Genomic DNA, 14097 nt, shown 5'->3' on the forward strand with positions numbered 1-14097 from the left:
TTTTGCAGAATCAGAGCATGTAGGCCGGACCTCTTACTAGGAATTACATAATTTTGGATCTCTAAATTGGTTTCAAAGGTATTTAATCCTGGTGCAAGCTGTACTTCTGCCGAAGGTCATATTCGGGCCGGATACCCCGTAGCGCGCCAAGATGGTGTGAAGAACCTGGACCCAGGCGGAAAGAATATCAAGCGGTAAGCGTGTCGACTAATTAGGGATGAGAGAAGCTAGATCTTCCGCTGGGAGGGGCTAATCCTTTAGGCGGGAAAATGTTTCATTCTTATTCGTAAACGCGCACAGACCCGTCAGTGAGCTGCTGATTCTCGGGGGAGAGAGACGTATTGTCTAGTAAAGCAGGAAGCTTATGTTGAGGAGGGATTTTTAGCTAAAAGCCACTCCTAGACTTAACTCGCTTGACTTGAGTAGATAGTTGAATATATCAGAATATTGAATCCTCACGTGTTGTTGCATTTATTAGAATATTTAATCGTATCATATTATTGAATTTATTATATAATTGAATTATGACATGTACTTAACATCTGTCAGAATGTAGATTGAGCAGTATGCGAAATTAGACGGAGTTGGATTTATGTGCATATGTATTTAAATGTATAATTCTGTAATTCTTAGGGCCTGGTAAAATTATTCGCCCATTAGTCTGATGGAAGGTCCGTGAGAGAGTGGTTAATTTCAAAGAGTAGAGTAGGGAGACAAAGGTGCACGCCCCTTATATTTCTTCAGGAAGCTCCCAGGGTGCCCTGAGGGTCGGTGCTTAGATATTCCAGGCTGAGCGAAGTGACGACATCGAGAGAATAAGAAGGAAGGCGTAGAGACTCCAGTGTGTACAGTATATAGAAGGAGGAAGAGAAAGGAAGGAGGAAAGAAGAAAAATTAGATGAGTACTTGAGACAAATCACATGAACAGAGACTATATCACAATAGGACAGTAATTTATATATGACGAAGTAAAGATTAAAGGGCATTTGGTCCACCCGGCCTTTATTGTATTATGATATACTGAGCTGAAGATTTATGTCCATGAAATTCTTGCATTCGTATATTTGAAAAAAAAATTGTTATTTATTCAACCTTGAGTTGTTATATGTATTTAGAGAGTCGTAACTGCTCACTGGGGGCTCGTAAATCATTACATTTTAATGCACAGCTTCTGCAGTATCATTTATAATACCGTAGTGGATCAGCATTATTTATAATACAGCAGCAGGGTTGTGACAAACACAAACATATCCAGTTTGTACTGCAGTCTGAAAACACGGTATAAAAGACAGAGGCGTCTAACCTAAAAGGAAATTTTAATTGCACGGAACATAAATTTGATTCAGTCATGTGAATCTCTTGTGCAACATTGTATGCTTTAGAAATATGTCTTGTCATACCGTCTTTAAAATCAATTCGCAAGGTATTTAGTTTACATAAATGACAATTATATAGCGGGAGTGGAGGTTGTGTTATGATAATATATAAAATATTCAGAATAAATTATTAAAATCACCAAAAATGGTTCCATGATAAGTTTTGCAGATAATTTTCTTTATAATAATAACTAATGGATCACTCCAGTTGCTTAAGTAGTTAGAACGTCCGGTGGCGGGCTCGAACCCAGGCCGAGTGATACCAAAGACGTATACAAATATTACTAGCAGCTGTCTCCTTTGGTGCTGAGCATTAAGAGGTTAGTGCTAGGACTTGTCGGCCTGGTGTCAGGATAATGTCACTGGGTATGACATGATGCTACATACCTGCAGCACAATGACCCAGTGCTACAATTCACCATAAACTGTCACACGGCAGACATCGTAGCTATATAACTAAAATTGTTAAAGCTGTGTTAAAGACACACACACACACACACACACACACACACACACACACACACACACACAACTAATGATTTATGATGAATAAACAATAATCACCATAAACTGTCACACGGCAGACATTGTAGCTATATAACTAAAATTATTAAAGCTATATAACTAAAGTTGTTAAAGCTGCGTTAAACATTCACACACGCACACACACAGACACACACACACACATAACTAATGATTTATGATGAATACAAAATAATTTTTCCGTAAGTATTCTGAAAATGTTCCTAAATCTGTCAAATTTATATTCAATAAGTATGCATTAGATCAAGTATTAAACCTTCTGCATTTCATTTATTAAAAAAAACCACAAAAAAAACCCCCCAAAAAACAAAAAAAAAACAAAAAAAAAAAACAACAACACACAATTACTATCAGGTTACAGTGAACAAAATTATACACAGCCGATATGAATCATGTATATAAATATAATGGTTTGGTTCGTTGGTTTTACCGGGACTGTTAACACATAGTCATTATCACGACGAGAACATGATAAATATGAGGTTTTCTCAAAAGCGCCTCCAGGCAGCCGATCCTGTCTGACCTATAATCGAAACATATCTTCACTTGCTATATATATGAATCTTTCTATGTGTGGCATAATACAAAGCAAAGTTAGTTAATTTAACAGCAGATAAGAGAAATAATCATGCTTTATTCCTTCGAGCGCTTTTGCATCATCCTTATGGATGCTTTTCAGCTAAATACATAATTTCTTTACTGTATTATTATCGTTTACAAATATATTGAAATAAATGATGTATTCACCTGAAGAGCATCCATAAAAAAATCGTGTAATATTTAAGACTTTAATAAAGTCTTGTATGGTCCTTTTGTAATGTGCAACTGTGTCATCCAATTAAAATTCAAAAAATCGATCAATAATTAGGTACGTCATAATTCAAATCATGGATGCTTTCTGACAAGGAACTTAAAATTGAATTGCTAAAATTGGATGAGAATGGTTGGATTTCAGTAAAGAGGAAATGAGGCACGATACCAATAAATATATAAAGTTCTGGCTCCAAACCGATACAAATATACAATATCCTTACCCCACCCCATCCCTTCCCCGGTTTCATTTTCATATGATCTACACGGATATTCTCTAGATCACTGAAGGTTGTAACCATCAGAGTACTAGACTGTGGTTATTTTTATTTTATGGTATCGGAAATAAAAGATAATTTTATTACCGCTTCAACATCAATAGTGAATCCTACACATTGGGAGATTTAAATATAAAGAATATGGACATGGTGGTCGAGAGGTCTTAGGCCCTCTCCTTTACCCCAGGAGTCTGACGTTTTATCAATAAAGTACCACAAGATATGTGAAGAAATCACATTATCTTTAATACATTATATATATATATATATATATATATATATATATATATATATATATATATATATATATATATATATATAAGAGGCAGAGACAGAGTGACTGACATACAGAGAGAGAGAGAGAGAGAGAGATAGAGATAATGTCAAAGTTTTCGTCGTATGTTTTTAATTGGAACATTAGACTCATATTCCCGTGACCGTCTTGATGGCCTAAGTGGATATAACGTCCACGATGTTGGAGGTTGTGGATTCGAACCGTGGCCAAGCCATACCAAACACTTTTAAAAAAAATATAGTGCTAGTAGCTGCCTTGCTCGGCGCTCAGCATTTAGATGATTGTGTTAGGACTGGTCGGCCTTGGGGTCAGAATAATGTGATTAGGTGTGACATGATGCTACATGTTTGCGGCATGATGATCCGTGCTACACATCACTATAAACTGTTCAACATCGTTAAAGCTAACTTAAAAATCCCAATCTCTGTCTCTGTTTGTCTCTCTCTCAGCAACATCAACTCTGTTCGCGTCAGTTCGAGTCTCCGGCTCGGCCAATTTTGATATGTGGGAATGAGAGCTGGTAAGTTCCCAAGCTTAGGTGGGTCTTCCCAGAGTTTTCCCGGCTTATTATTTCACCTTACAAAATGGCCGCCAGGTATAGGCTCTCGTGTATTGCGTTAAACCCACAACATCAACAGCAGTATAAAATCCAATGACATTAACACGTGATACGCGTTTAACAAATCACGCGAAATGCACAGACAATTCTCACCTAATAAGCATATAACATTTAAAACAATAAACAAGCAAACACACATCGTATAATGGTAAATAATAAGTCAGAAAAAGTCATAGTCGAAAAGTACTTACTTCGATTTTCAAATGCCACCGTACTTTGAGGTCCTGTATATCACTGGCAATACGACATGTAAATAATTTGCTGCTCCTGAGAAACATGTACATATGTACAATCGTAATACTGTGCCAAATATAGTTAACTTTTATATGTGCGGTGTCATTCTATGTATGACTGCTATCGGTTGTGTTAAATCAGGTCAACATATTATTGTCCACTTCAGTTTGAGTGTACAAACGCCTTGTACGCGTTGATTAGAGGAAGTCGATAACCATTGGCGTCGCTGGGGGGGGGGGGGGGGGGCCGAACGCACCGGGTAACACCATCTCAGAGGGGTGACACCAAAATGAAAAATTGCAAATTTTACAGAGCACACACTCCTCGGTCTAGTCGGATTTCATAAGCGGATAACCGATCATAGTTAAATACATGACTAGCAGGCACAGCAGTGGCGTCGCTATGGGGATGCGGGGGGTGCGGACTGCACCGGGTGACACCATCAGAGGGGGTGACACCAAAATGACATTACTAAGGATTCTGTATGGTCTGTTACGGAAGGAGGATCATGGGGGTGACACCATGAGCTACCGCACTGGGTGACACCAACCCGAGTGACGCCACTGTCAATAACGATTTCTTACTGTAGTCCGGAATGTTCAAGGTCAAGTTTAAAAATATACAAATACATGATAATTTACCACTATAAATTGTTGTTAAGTGTAATAGTGTATTCTTCAAGGAAACATACTCAGACACATTGCGTAAAATTCCCGTTAATTTCAATGAGTTTAGAATTTTCAAGAAAAGGGGCGGATGTCGGGTTGCCGGTGGCCTAATGTTGGGCGCTCGAGTTCACAGATCATTCGAATATCTTACCTCTGTCCGCGAGTCCAAATGATCTGTCCGCTATGCACAGCCAACATGTACTGAATAACGCTGTTAAACCCCGTAAAACACAAGGCAATAACAAAAGGGCAGGAAAATATAAACTCTAAAGGTATAATGCTGTATCATAGACTGTCTTCTCCAAATGGTGAATTCATTCACCACGATTCGTAAGACTTGCTATGTGTCAAATGGGTATATGAATAGGTTTAATATGATAATGCAATGTATGTATGTATGTATGTATGTATGTATGTATGTATGTATTTATTTATTTATAGTGTGTTATGCAATAGTCAACGACTGTTCGTCAATACGGTGTTTGAGAATCAACCGTATTCGATATATACTAGTATATGGTACAGGTCGATACCGACGGCACTAATCCATGCATGCATTGTTTAGGTGCCAGGGTCCAGTTTCGTAAATTGGCCCATGGCAAATTTCTTATATATTTGCGAACTAGGTGTTTCGGGCTTGTGTTGTTCTTGAAATTGATGTCAGGCATGTACACTTTCCATAGTTGCTCTGCAGTATGTTGATAGTGAAATACCAATAGTCTGTTAGGAAGAAGAGCTAGCCTCCCATAGCAGTAGACACGTGGGTTCAAGGCAAGTAGAGTATCTCAAAAACGGCTTGGATGACAACTATTCAGAACTGCATCAAACTATTTAGTAGACAATGTTTTTCAAAATTTTCATCCAGGGAAAGAGCTTTCGTTTGCACTGTGAGCACCACATGCTGTCAAAAATGGCCTTTGGATATGAAAAATGCATGCATGAAATAGGGGTTGGGGTGCATGAACTTCTTCTGCTATGAACTGCCATTGACTTCTCTGGTTAAGTGAATACTCTTCTTATGCTTTGTTTTAATATAAGTATCTAAAATATGGACCTTTTTGACCTCATTTGTGTATTTGATTTTTTATGATTTTTTATACTAGGTCGCTGATTGCGGTATTAAATTTGTACATAAAAACTGGCCCCTGCCTCCTTATGTGGATATTTAATGTCATGGTGCGCAGCAAATTATACACGCGTTTCCGGCAGACGATTATAAATAATGATGCAAGTATATCACTCCCCGAATAGTATTCAGTCAAATATTGCATGTCTCATGTAAGCAAATATGACACTGCATGATACACATGTACGGTAATGATAATGCTCGACGACTGTAGAAAGCTTGGCATGGAATGTTCTATGGGCATTTTTATCTTTACAATACGGGTTATCATCGAACGTTTATAAACAATTGTGGAAGACGACAATGCGGTCTATGCAGCCAATCAAACTTTCCACTCTAAATAAGGTGTACGCGTTTTTTGTTTTTCCGAGGTAGTTTGTTCTGTCACAGAGCGTTTGCTCCTGCATCGATTCCATCACATTCATAACAACCAAATTTAATCTACAGAACAAACAAAATTCATATAATGCATGTTCACGTAGGAGAAGTTAATTGCACCACTACTTGTTATTGCAGAGACATATTTTGCCAATACTAAATATACAAAATAGACATCTATGAATTACGGATTGATAAAGTACTGATCATAATATCATTAGTGATATCTGCTTGTATTTCATAAGGTGGTACTCTGCCTAGGGCTTCATATACTGTACTCACATGAGGATATTTCTCAACTTAAATTTAATATTACAAAATATCAAAATCACTTTGTAAAGATGAAATGCAAAGTGAAATCATCACATCTCAGCATCATAATTAATTATAGAAACAACTAACAAATAAGCCAAATTACAGTTTCTTCTCCGATTTATAGAGACACCTAGTAAACAATATATCACTTTCAAACTTTCATCTGTACTAACTAAAATATACTCGTGTTTTGAAACCTCGGTTGTTAAATAAAGACACAATTCCAAGAGATTTAATAGACTCGACATCATCTAGTTTGACCCCCATGACAAAGTAAACTGGAATCGGTTGTATGTCGTGTTGAAAGATCATTATTTTAGGTTTACCACTATTTACATGTACAGTAAAATTGTAGCAATAAGCTTTCAGACCTTTACAAATTATTGAAGTGCATATTTTGATTTAGCAAATAGTATAGGAAAACCTCCATATAACGACAAAAGGGCTTAGTTTCATTTATAGCGATTTCTCTGGATGCCCGTATCATGCATAGCTGCCAAGTGTCCCGTTTTTTCCGTATTTGTCCCGTATTTTGGACCTGAATACGGGTGTACGTTTTTTTTATTCAACTTCTAATCATGTTGAATAGGAAAGCAGAATATTCAGAATTTTCTCCAGGAAAGACAAGAAAACAGAACTAGAAGGACAATTGTGCCATCTTGTTTAGATTTGTGAAACTATCTAGTAAAGGAGAAAACTCTACGTTTTGCAAATTGTGTAACGTGATTTTGCTGTAGGCCTTTTCAATAAGTTACTTACTTCCCTTAGATAGGGGGCGCTGTCATCACTTAATAAACTTCCGGGGGCTATGTTTATCGATTTTGATTACTCTCTACAATGAGCTATTTAAACGATGATGCTTTGGAAAGGAGTAAAATCCCGGAACTTAAATCTTACCTGAGACAGCATGGGCAGAATGTTAGTGGGAGAAAATAAGAATTAGTCAAGCGAGCGAAGGGGATTAAAGCATTGGGCCTACAAGATGTAAATTGTGTTTCGTTAAACGATCAGCAGGGACACAATTCAAGGACAACCGAGAAACTGGTCACTCCTCTTGGTGAGAAAATGTCATTGCCGTCGTCATTGAATAATTTGACGAAAGATCTGTGTAGCATTCCTAATTTTACAGATAATGACGTTTACAATTATTTAGTTTTGATAATGAAGGCAAAGCGACAGTTGAAGAGTGAAGTGTTTTTTCAAGAAAGGCACGTCCACAATGTTGAATTTAACAATGTTTCGGAGGAATGTTCACATTGTTACGTGAGATGTCAAGTGATACCGTCACTACCAAACAATGATAAGAAGGATTATGCTGTATGGGTCAGTCTGTCCAAAGTCACTGGAAATGTGAATTCAGCAGATTGCAATTGTACAGCTGGGTAACTATTTCATTTTTATATATTTTGTCTTGTGATACTTGCTTTATTACCAGATCAATGTCAAGCCCGGATGCCACGCAAATCTTTTTGTTAAAGAAAAAAAGACGTAACTTTTCCTATCTTCTCAAATTGGCTTAAGATATAAATCTGCATATCCTGTACTTTTTGGTTATTTAAATATCCATGTTCCAGGTTTATAAAATATCCAAATATATTGCTTAAAAATTCTAACATGTGCATCATACTTCATTAATTATACTTAAAAAAATACATTGGAATAATAGAAAAAATATATGGCTATGCATTTACAACATACTCCACCCTACCCTACCCCTACTTAAATTTAATCACTTATTACAATATATTTTTAATTATACATATATAACAGTGATGGACCTTGTACACCAGTTATTTTTCTTGACTTTGGTTTTTGAAGTCTGGGTGAAGCCTGCAATCATGTTGGGGCAATGTTATATGCACTGGTGGATATATCTGAAAAGAACAAAGATGGAGCAAATGCTTCGACTTCTGCCAAATCAAAATGGAATAATCCGAGGAAACGACGTCTTAGTCCTAAGAAATCAAAGGATCTCTCCTTTCGCCGCTCACCATATAATATTGAGGAGCCATCATTAAAACCAGCTGTTAATGTTGAAAGGTTTAGACAAAAGTTTTTAAAGCTAAGCTCCAAAGCTGGATGGTTAACCAATTTTGAGAAGATCAAGGATGAAGAAGATCTCATACCAGCTCTCAATGACAACATTGACTTCATGTTTTCTGATAAAACAGATTTATCTTCTGAAAGCGCCACAATTCATTTCCATAATCACTTCAGAAACATACCCTATTCTAAAGAACAATGTGTCAAAATAGAACTTGGAACGAGAGGTCAACATACTAACAATAGCTGGATGGAATACCACAAAGGGAGAATAACAAGTTCAAAGTTTGGCCAAGTGGTAATGCGCCAAGAAACTACTCAACCAGACAATTTAGTAAAAGTTATCATGGGCTATACATCATTTGATAACAAGTATGTCAAATGGGGTAGGAATCATGAACCTGTAACCCAGAGAACTTACATAAATATCATGACACAATCTCATCCAGATCTTCATGTGACACCGTGTGGGCTTTATATTAACACACTTTTTCCTCATTTAGGTGCAAGTCCAGATGGAGTTGTTCATGATCCTTGTTGTCAAGATTCCTCAGCGTTACTGGAAATAAAGTGTCCAGCATCCGACAAATGGAAATTTAAATCTTCAAGTGAATGTGCTCAAGATTCAGATTTCATTTGCACATTAGACCTCCATGGCAGTGCAATCTTAAAAAGGAAGCATGCATATCATTTTCAAGTGCAAGGACAAATGGCCATTACGGGCAAGGATTGGTGTGATTTTGTGGTTTGGACTTTGAAGCAACCGCCATATATTCAACACATTCCATTGAATCTAGAATTCTGGAATATTATGGTAGAAAAACTAAATTATTTCTACTTGAAAGGAATTATTCCTGAAATGTACACAACACGTGTGCTTAGAGGTGTTCCTCTCTACCAGTTGGTCAGCAATGACGAGAAAGAGAAATAAAGTGATTGTCAAATTAATGACATACGGTGACATTTCAAGTAATTTATCGACTCAATGAGATTGGAATAAAAAGTTACACAACAATATGGACTGAAGAGTTTAATGTTTTCTTTATTAAAACTGCAGTTGACATGTTTACTAATTAAATTTTAAATATGTGTTGTTATATAGGCAGGTGTTTTTAAAAGTCAAAATTATTGCCACAAAAATTGTGAAAGTAATGTCATGCATATGATCATAAGACTGCTGTAATACATGTAAATTAAAGTAATATCATACTAATTTGCTTTGCAAAGTGGTGGCTGTAAATTTGTTAATCGTGTACGTATCATCCATATCTTTGTTACTTGTTGTGACATATTTATAGGCCTAACAGCTTTAAGAATATTAATTTTTTTTTTTATCCTTTCCATCTGTCTCTCAACATGGATACGAAGATTTGCAATTGTTCGTGTTTGTTGCACTTCTCTTTTGGAGAACTGTTTTTTCTTTTGTTTAAATGGAGGGATGATGAGATGGACACCTTTTGGGGTTGTGATGTCTGAAATAAGGAATCCTTTGTCTGCCATAATGGCATCTCCAGGTTCACACATGTCAACCAGGGCACTGTCTTTAGTAATTTGTTTCTCACTTGCACTCCCTGCCCACAAATCTGATACAAATGTTACAACCCCTGCTGGACTAATTCCAATTAGCCCTTTCCATGTCATATGTGATTTGTAATCACTGTACATCAAATATTTGTGCTGTAAGGAACTAGGCGTTTCCGTGTGTAACTCTGTACAGTCAATTATCACCCTACAATTTGGATATTTTTCCTTGAAACAAAGTGGCATATATTCATCAACAGCACGTCTTGATGGCCATTGGATTAGAAAATCTAACTGTATATACAAATAACAAATCCACTTGTTAAAGTCATTCCACATGTCGACGTTCCAATGTTAAAGCAATCTGCTAAATCTTCCAGTAACAAGTCTAGTCCCAATTCCATCAAGACAAGAAAGAATTCATCTATCAGACGCAAGTGTCTTGGACGTCCCTTTCCACTTGTAGCACCATAACGAGCTGTCTGACTTGTAGCATCATCCTTAATTTCATCAAATAATGCCTTGAAAATAGCTGAATTTGGAAGTTCGGTATAAAATAGAAATTTGTGGTCGTCATGTTCAATATCCTCAAATGTTAAAACAGGGGAATTAACCTGTATCCCGCAATCTACAGTTGTCACTTTGTTAACAGTTGTGCCATGTTCTGGTGATATTTCATTAAAATCACACTGTCTAGAAACATCTATCCTCAGTAGGGTATTGGTTTGTGTTGATTGGTTTTTAGTATGACTGGCGGCAATATCATTTAAATTTATTGGTCCACAATAATCATGTAAATGTATAGAGATGTCCAGAGGTGATTCAGTTTTTGCAATAAATGGTTCTGAAATATCATTTGAATCATCCTCGTCATCATTCTGTTGTTCACCAATGTCACCTTGTTCCATATCTTCATTTAGTTGAAAGTCACTATTGGCAAGTTCCAAGGTTTCACTCTCCAGATTCTGAAATTAAATAATTATACAGATATAAACATAATTTTTATAACAGTTAATTAATATTTACCAGAGGCGTAGCTATGATATTTTGCGCCCGGGGACGAACTATAAAACTGGCGCCCCAGCCCCCTCCCCGTTTAATCACATGTTTGAATATTACCCTTGTTTACTTATTATAATGTAACGTTGTAAGCCTCATTTTGGCGCCCCTGTACCTTGGCGCCCGGGGACATATGTACCCCCCTGCCCCCCACCCCCCAGCTACGCCTCTGTTATTTACATATACATGTGTAGCATGCACATATTAAAAGTTGGTGCTGGTGTACGTTACAGCATTTTCTTTAAGTACTGGATGGGTATACAGTTAGTCCATATTTATAGTGTAACTGTGCACCTGTAGACATTACAGTGCCAATGGCAACAGCAGATTTAAAGACAATACAACAGTTGATAAAGGTCATTACAACATCAAATTAAACTGCAATGCAGTAGTAGACTACACAGAAATGCATAACTTTTGTTATCTCTGAACATCAGTATGTAACACATCACAGAGAGGAGTACACTTAATAAGTTAAATATAGAATATGACTATTTATTAAAAAGCATACACAATGCTATTGATTACAGCTGATTAAAAACCACAGAATAACATCTCTTTTAAAATGGATGGAGCATAATAGTACTCAATGTAGCCATTTACCGACGTTTGAAACACCTTGTTTGGGAAAACTGAAGGCACTGGATGCTCTTTTGACGGCCCACTTCTATTCACAAAATGATCGGAACACATTTGACTGTTAGCTGTGTAAGTGACATGTTTCCGTACTAGTCGTGACCGCTGAAGCCAAACTCTACGTAGTTTACATCTTGCAGGAAATCTGTGCAATGATATTGTTTTCCCATCTACTTCCTTCCCTCTGAAATTGCTACAAATGCAACAATACTTGCGGGTTTTTGCCAGAGGCATTCTTTGACAGCTGATGAATGGGTAGCCCACGGAAGTTGAAGCGGCAGCTAACGCATGCGCAAAATATGCACTGAAGAGTTCCTACTAGGGGGAGACAACAACCCTAATTGAAAAGGCCTATTGGGCGCCTTTGAAATAAAGAGAACAAAAAAGCTAATAAACATCAGCTTGCTGCTTCATCATGCACAACTCAGCCTGAACTTACGACGTATATAAATGACAGAGAGAACCTTGATGTAATTTGATCGAAATTCGTTTATTCAATTTCTTTTGGAAATTAGCCTTCCTCTTTCAGTTACTAGTGTTGCTGGCGATTTATTTCGCACACGTTTTTCAGACAGTAAAATAGCAAAGGATTACTTGTATGCTAGAACGAAAACAGTTCAATAAGAAAATCACACAGAATTGAGATCATCAATGAAAGTTGATACATTCAAATTGATAATGATTGGAAAAAATAAGGTGTGGAAAAGGCTACTATAAAAAGTCTGTGTCTGAGTCTCTTGCACCTTCTGAATGGGCACCCGAATGGAATATGGTACAACACATGCATCTTTGACATTAAATAATTATGTAAAGCACTGTCCTACTTTACTGATGGTTGTATAAGTTGTAAATAGTTATAATATGCATTAAAATTTTAAAAATCAGTATTTGTTCCTGAAAATCAGTATTTTTGTCACAAGAAGTCAGTATTTTTTTATTTAGGGGTTGGCAGCTATGCCGTAGGTATATTGTTAACAACGTCTTAACTAAAGAATGTAAAAAATAACGAAGATGAATAATCACCTTGCTTAACACCAATATACAATTCAGGAGATTCGACATTGTTTCGTGATATAAACAAATTATTCATTACACGAGGATATTGATGAATAGTCTAACCTCTCAAAGACTGAACTTTAGGCATTAATAATATCCTTTTTCAATTTGTGCTACATGAGTGATATAGTAGGTTTGTGTAAACCATTGCTAATTCAATAAACACAGTCCAGTTATTATCAATTCCTTGAACCTTTGAAATAAGGGAACAAGTTAAAACTACAGCAAACATTTACTTATTAAATTGAAAGCAAACTGACTAGAAGTATTTGTATTATTATTTTGGTCCATTTCAACAATATTACGTTAAATAAATGTGAACATACTATGCGAAGAGTATTATGCGGTTCCTTAACCTACATTTATTTGCTTCAGTTGTATCAACCTTTTGTCTATCGGAACAATATGACAATCACATTAGACATCTGAATAAATTATATTGTTTTTTTTGTTTTTTTTAAAAAAACATTTATCAAAGAATTAAAACAAAAGAAGCGTGTTCTCCACGTTTTATTCAAATGCTGAATTATTTAAAAACTTGAAACGAGAGCTTGAATAACAGAAACGCTGCCTTTTATTTTGGTTCGCTTGCAGACAGCGCAGTAAAAAACTATCGCGTTGTCTTCAATACAGATGTTCTTAGAATAGGCATGCATGATATATCCGCAAAGCACAAAAGTGAATCTTGGAAAGGCTGACATTAATTATTTAAGAAGACAGATTGTATCGGGAAACAATTTGTTTTTAACAGCAAGTATAAGCAGAAATATTTTACGTCAATATTTTTCACAAGCGCAAAGACTTTTGATATAAAGTACACAAGAGGACTTCCCTGGACAGCCACTGCCAAGGATCGCTTCGGCCGTTGTTTTTTTTTCTTCTTTTTTTCTCAGCACAAACATATATTGATTTCACACGGATTGTGTGACAGATTTTCCTCAAGGCTTTCTGCATTCCTCTTGCAGTGTAATCATCAAGATGCTCTCATATTTGTAATCGAGACAAAGTATGTATCCTATTATGATCACTGGACCAATCTTGATCATGATATCGTACTGAATGATAGTCATGCTCAAACGCAACTTGTCATTGCCTAAACATGGCAGTATTCTGAACTAAAGTAGTATGTTCAGGAACATT

The 14097-nt window shown here is 36.4% G+C and overlaps 2 protein-coding genes and 1 pseudogene across 4 annotated transcripts in view; 1 reads left to right on the forward strand and 2 right to left on the reverse strand.

Annotated features, from left to right (window-relative positions):
• The window catches only part of LOC149771484 (uncharacterized), a 46814-nt gene extending 42472 nt beyond the window's left edge, over window positions 1–4342 (reverse strand). For both annotated transcript variants that reach the window (XM_089948400.1, XM_089948398.1), the window contains exon 1: window positions 4113–4342. The gene's annotated coding sequence lies outside the window, so the exon portion shown is untranslated. The remainder of the gene's footprint in view (window positions 1–4112) is intronic.
• A 3147-nt stretch (window positions 4343–7489) lies between these two features.
• LOC149771485 (uncharacterized) lies at window positions 7490–9627 on the forward strand. Its single transcript, XM_089948401.1, has 2 exons — window positions 7490–8024; window positions 8461–9627. The coding sequence occupies exons 1-2, from the start codon at window positions 7708–7710 to the stop codon at window positions 9614–9616; spliced, it is 1473 nt and encodes a 490-aa protein (XP_089804527.1). The 5' UTR covers window positions 7490–7707; the 3' UTR covers window positions 9617–9627.
• An 80-nt stretch (window positions 9628–9707) lies between these two features.
• Window positions 9708–12934, reverse strand: LOC149771486 (uncharacterized; annotated as a pseudogene). Its single transcript, XR_016418274.1, has 2 exons — window positions 11869–12934; window positions 9708–11171 (listed from the first exon to the last, which is right to left on the reverse strand). The product of XR_016418274.1 is annotated as an uncharacterized LOC149771486 (transcript).
• Between the last annotated feature and the right edge of the window lie 1163 nt (window positions 12935–14097).

Source organism: Sinohyriopsis cumingii, unplaced genomic scaffold (genome assembly GCF_028554795.1).
Source record: "Sinohyriopsis cumingii isolate HCF-2022 unplaced genomic scaffold, ASM2855479v2 utg001825l, whole genome shotgun sequence".
NCBI classification, from domain to species: Eukaryota; Metazoa; Mollusca; class Bivalvia; order Unionida; family Unionidae; genus Sinohyriopsis; species Sinohyriopsis cumingii.

What these genes read in the sequence shown, in the direction of transcription:
- LOC149771485 (XM_089948401.1), top strand. Translation starts at nt 7,708, where the DNA reads ATGTCATTGCCGTCGTCATTGAATAATTTGACGAAAGATCTGTGTAGC. An exon ending in GATTGCAATTGTACAGCTGG is followed by an intron (nt 8,025 to 8,460) that starts GTAACTATTTCA and finishes TGGTTTTTGAAG; the next exon opens with TCTGGGTGAAGCCTGCAATC.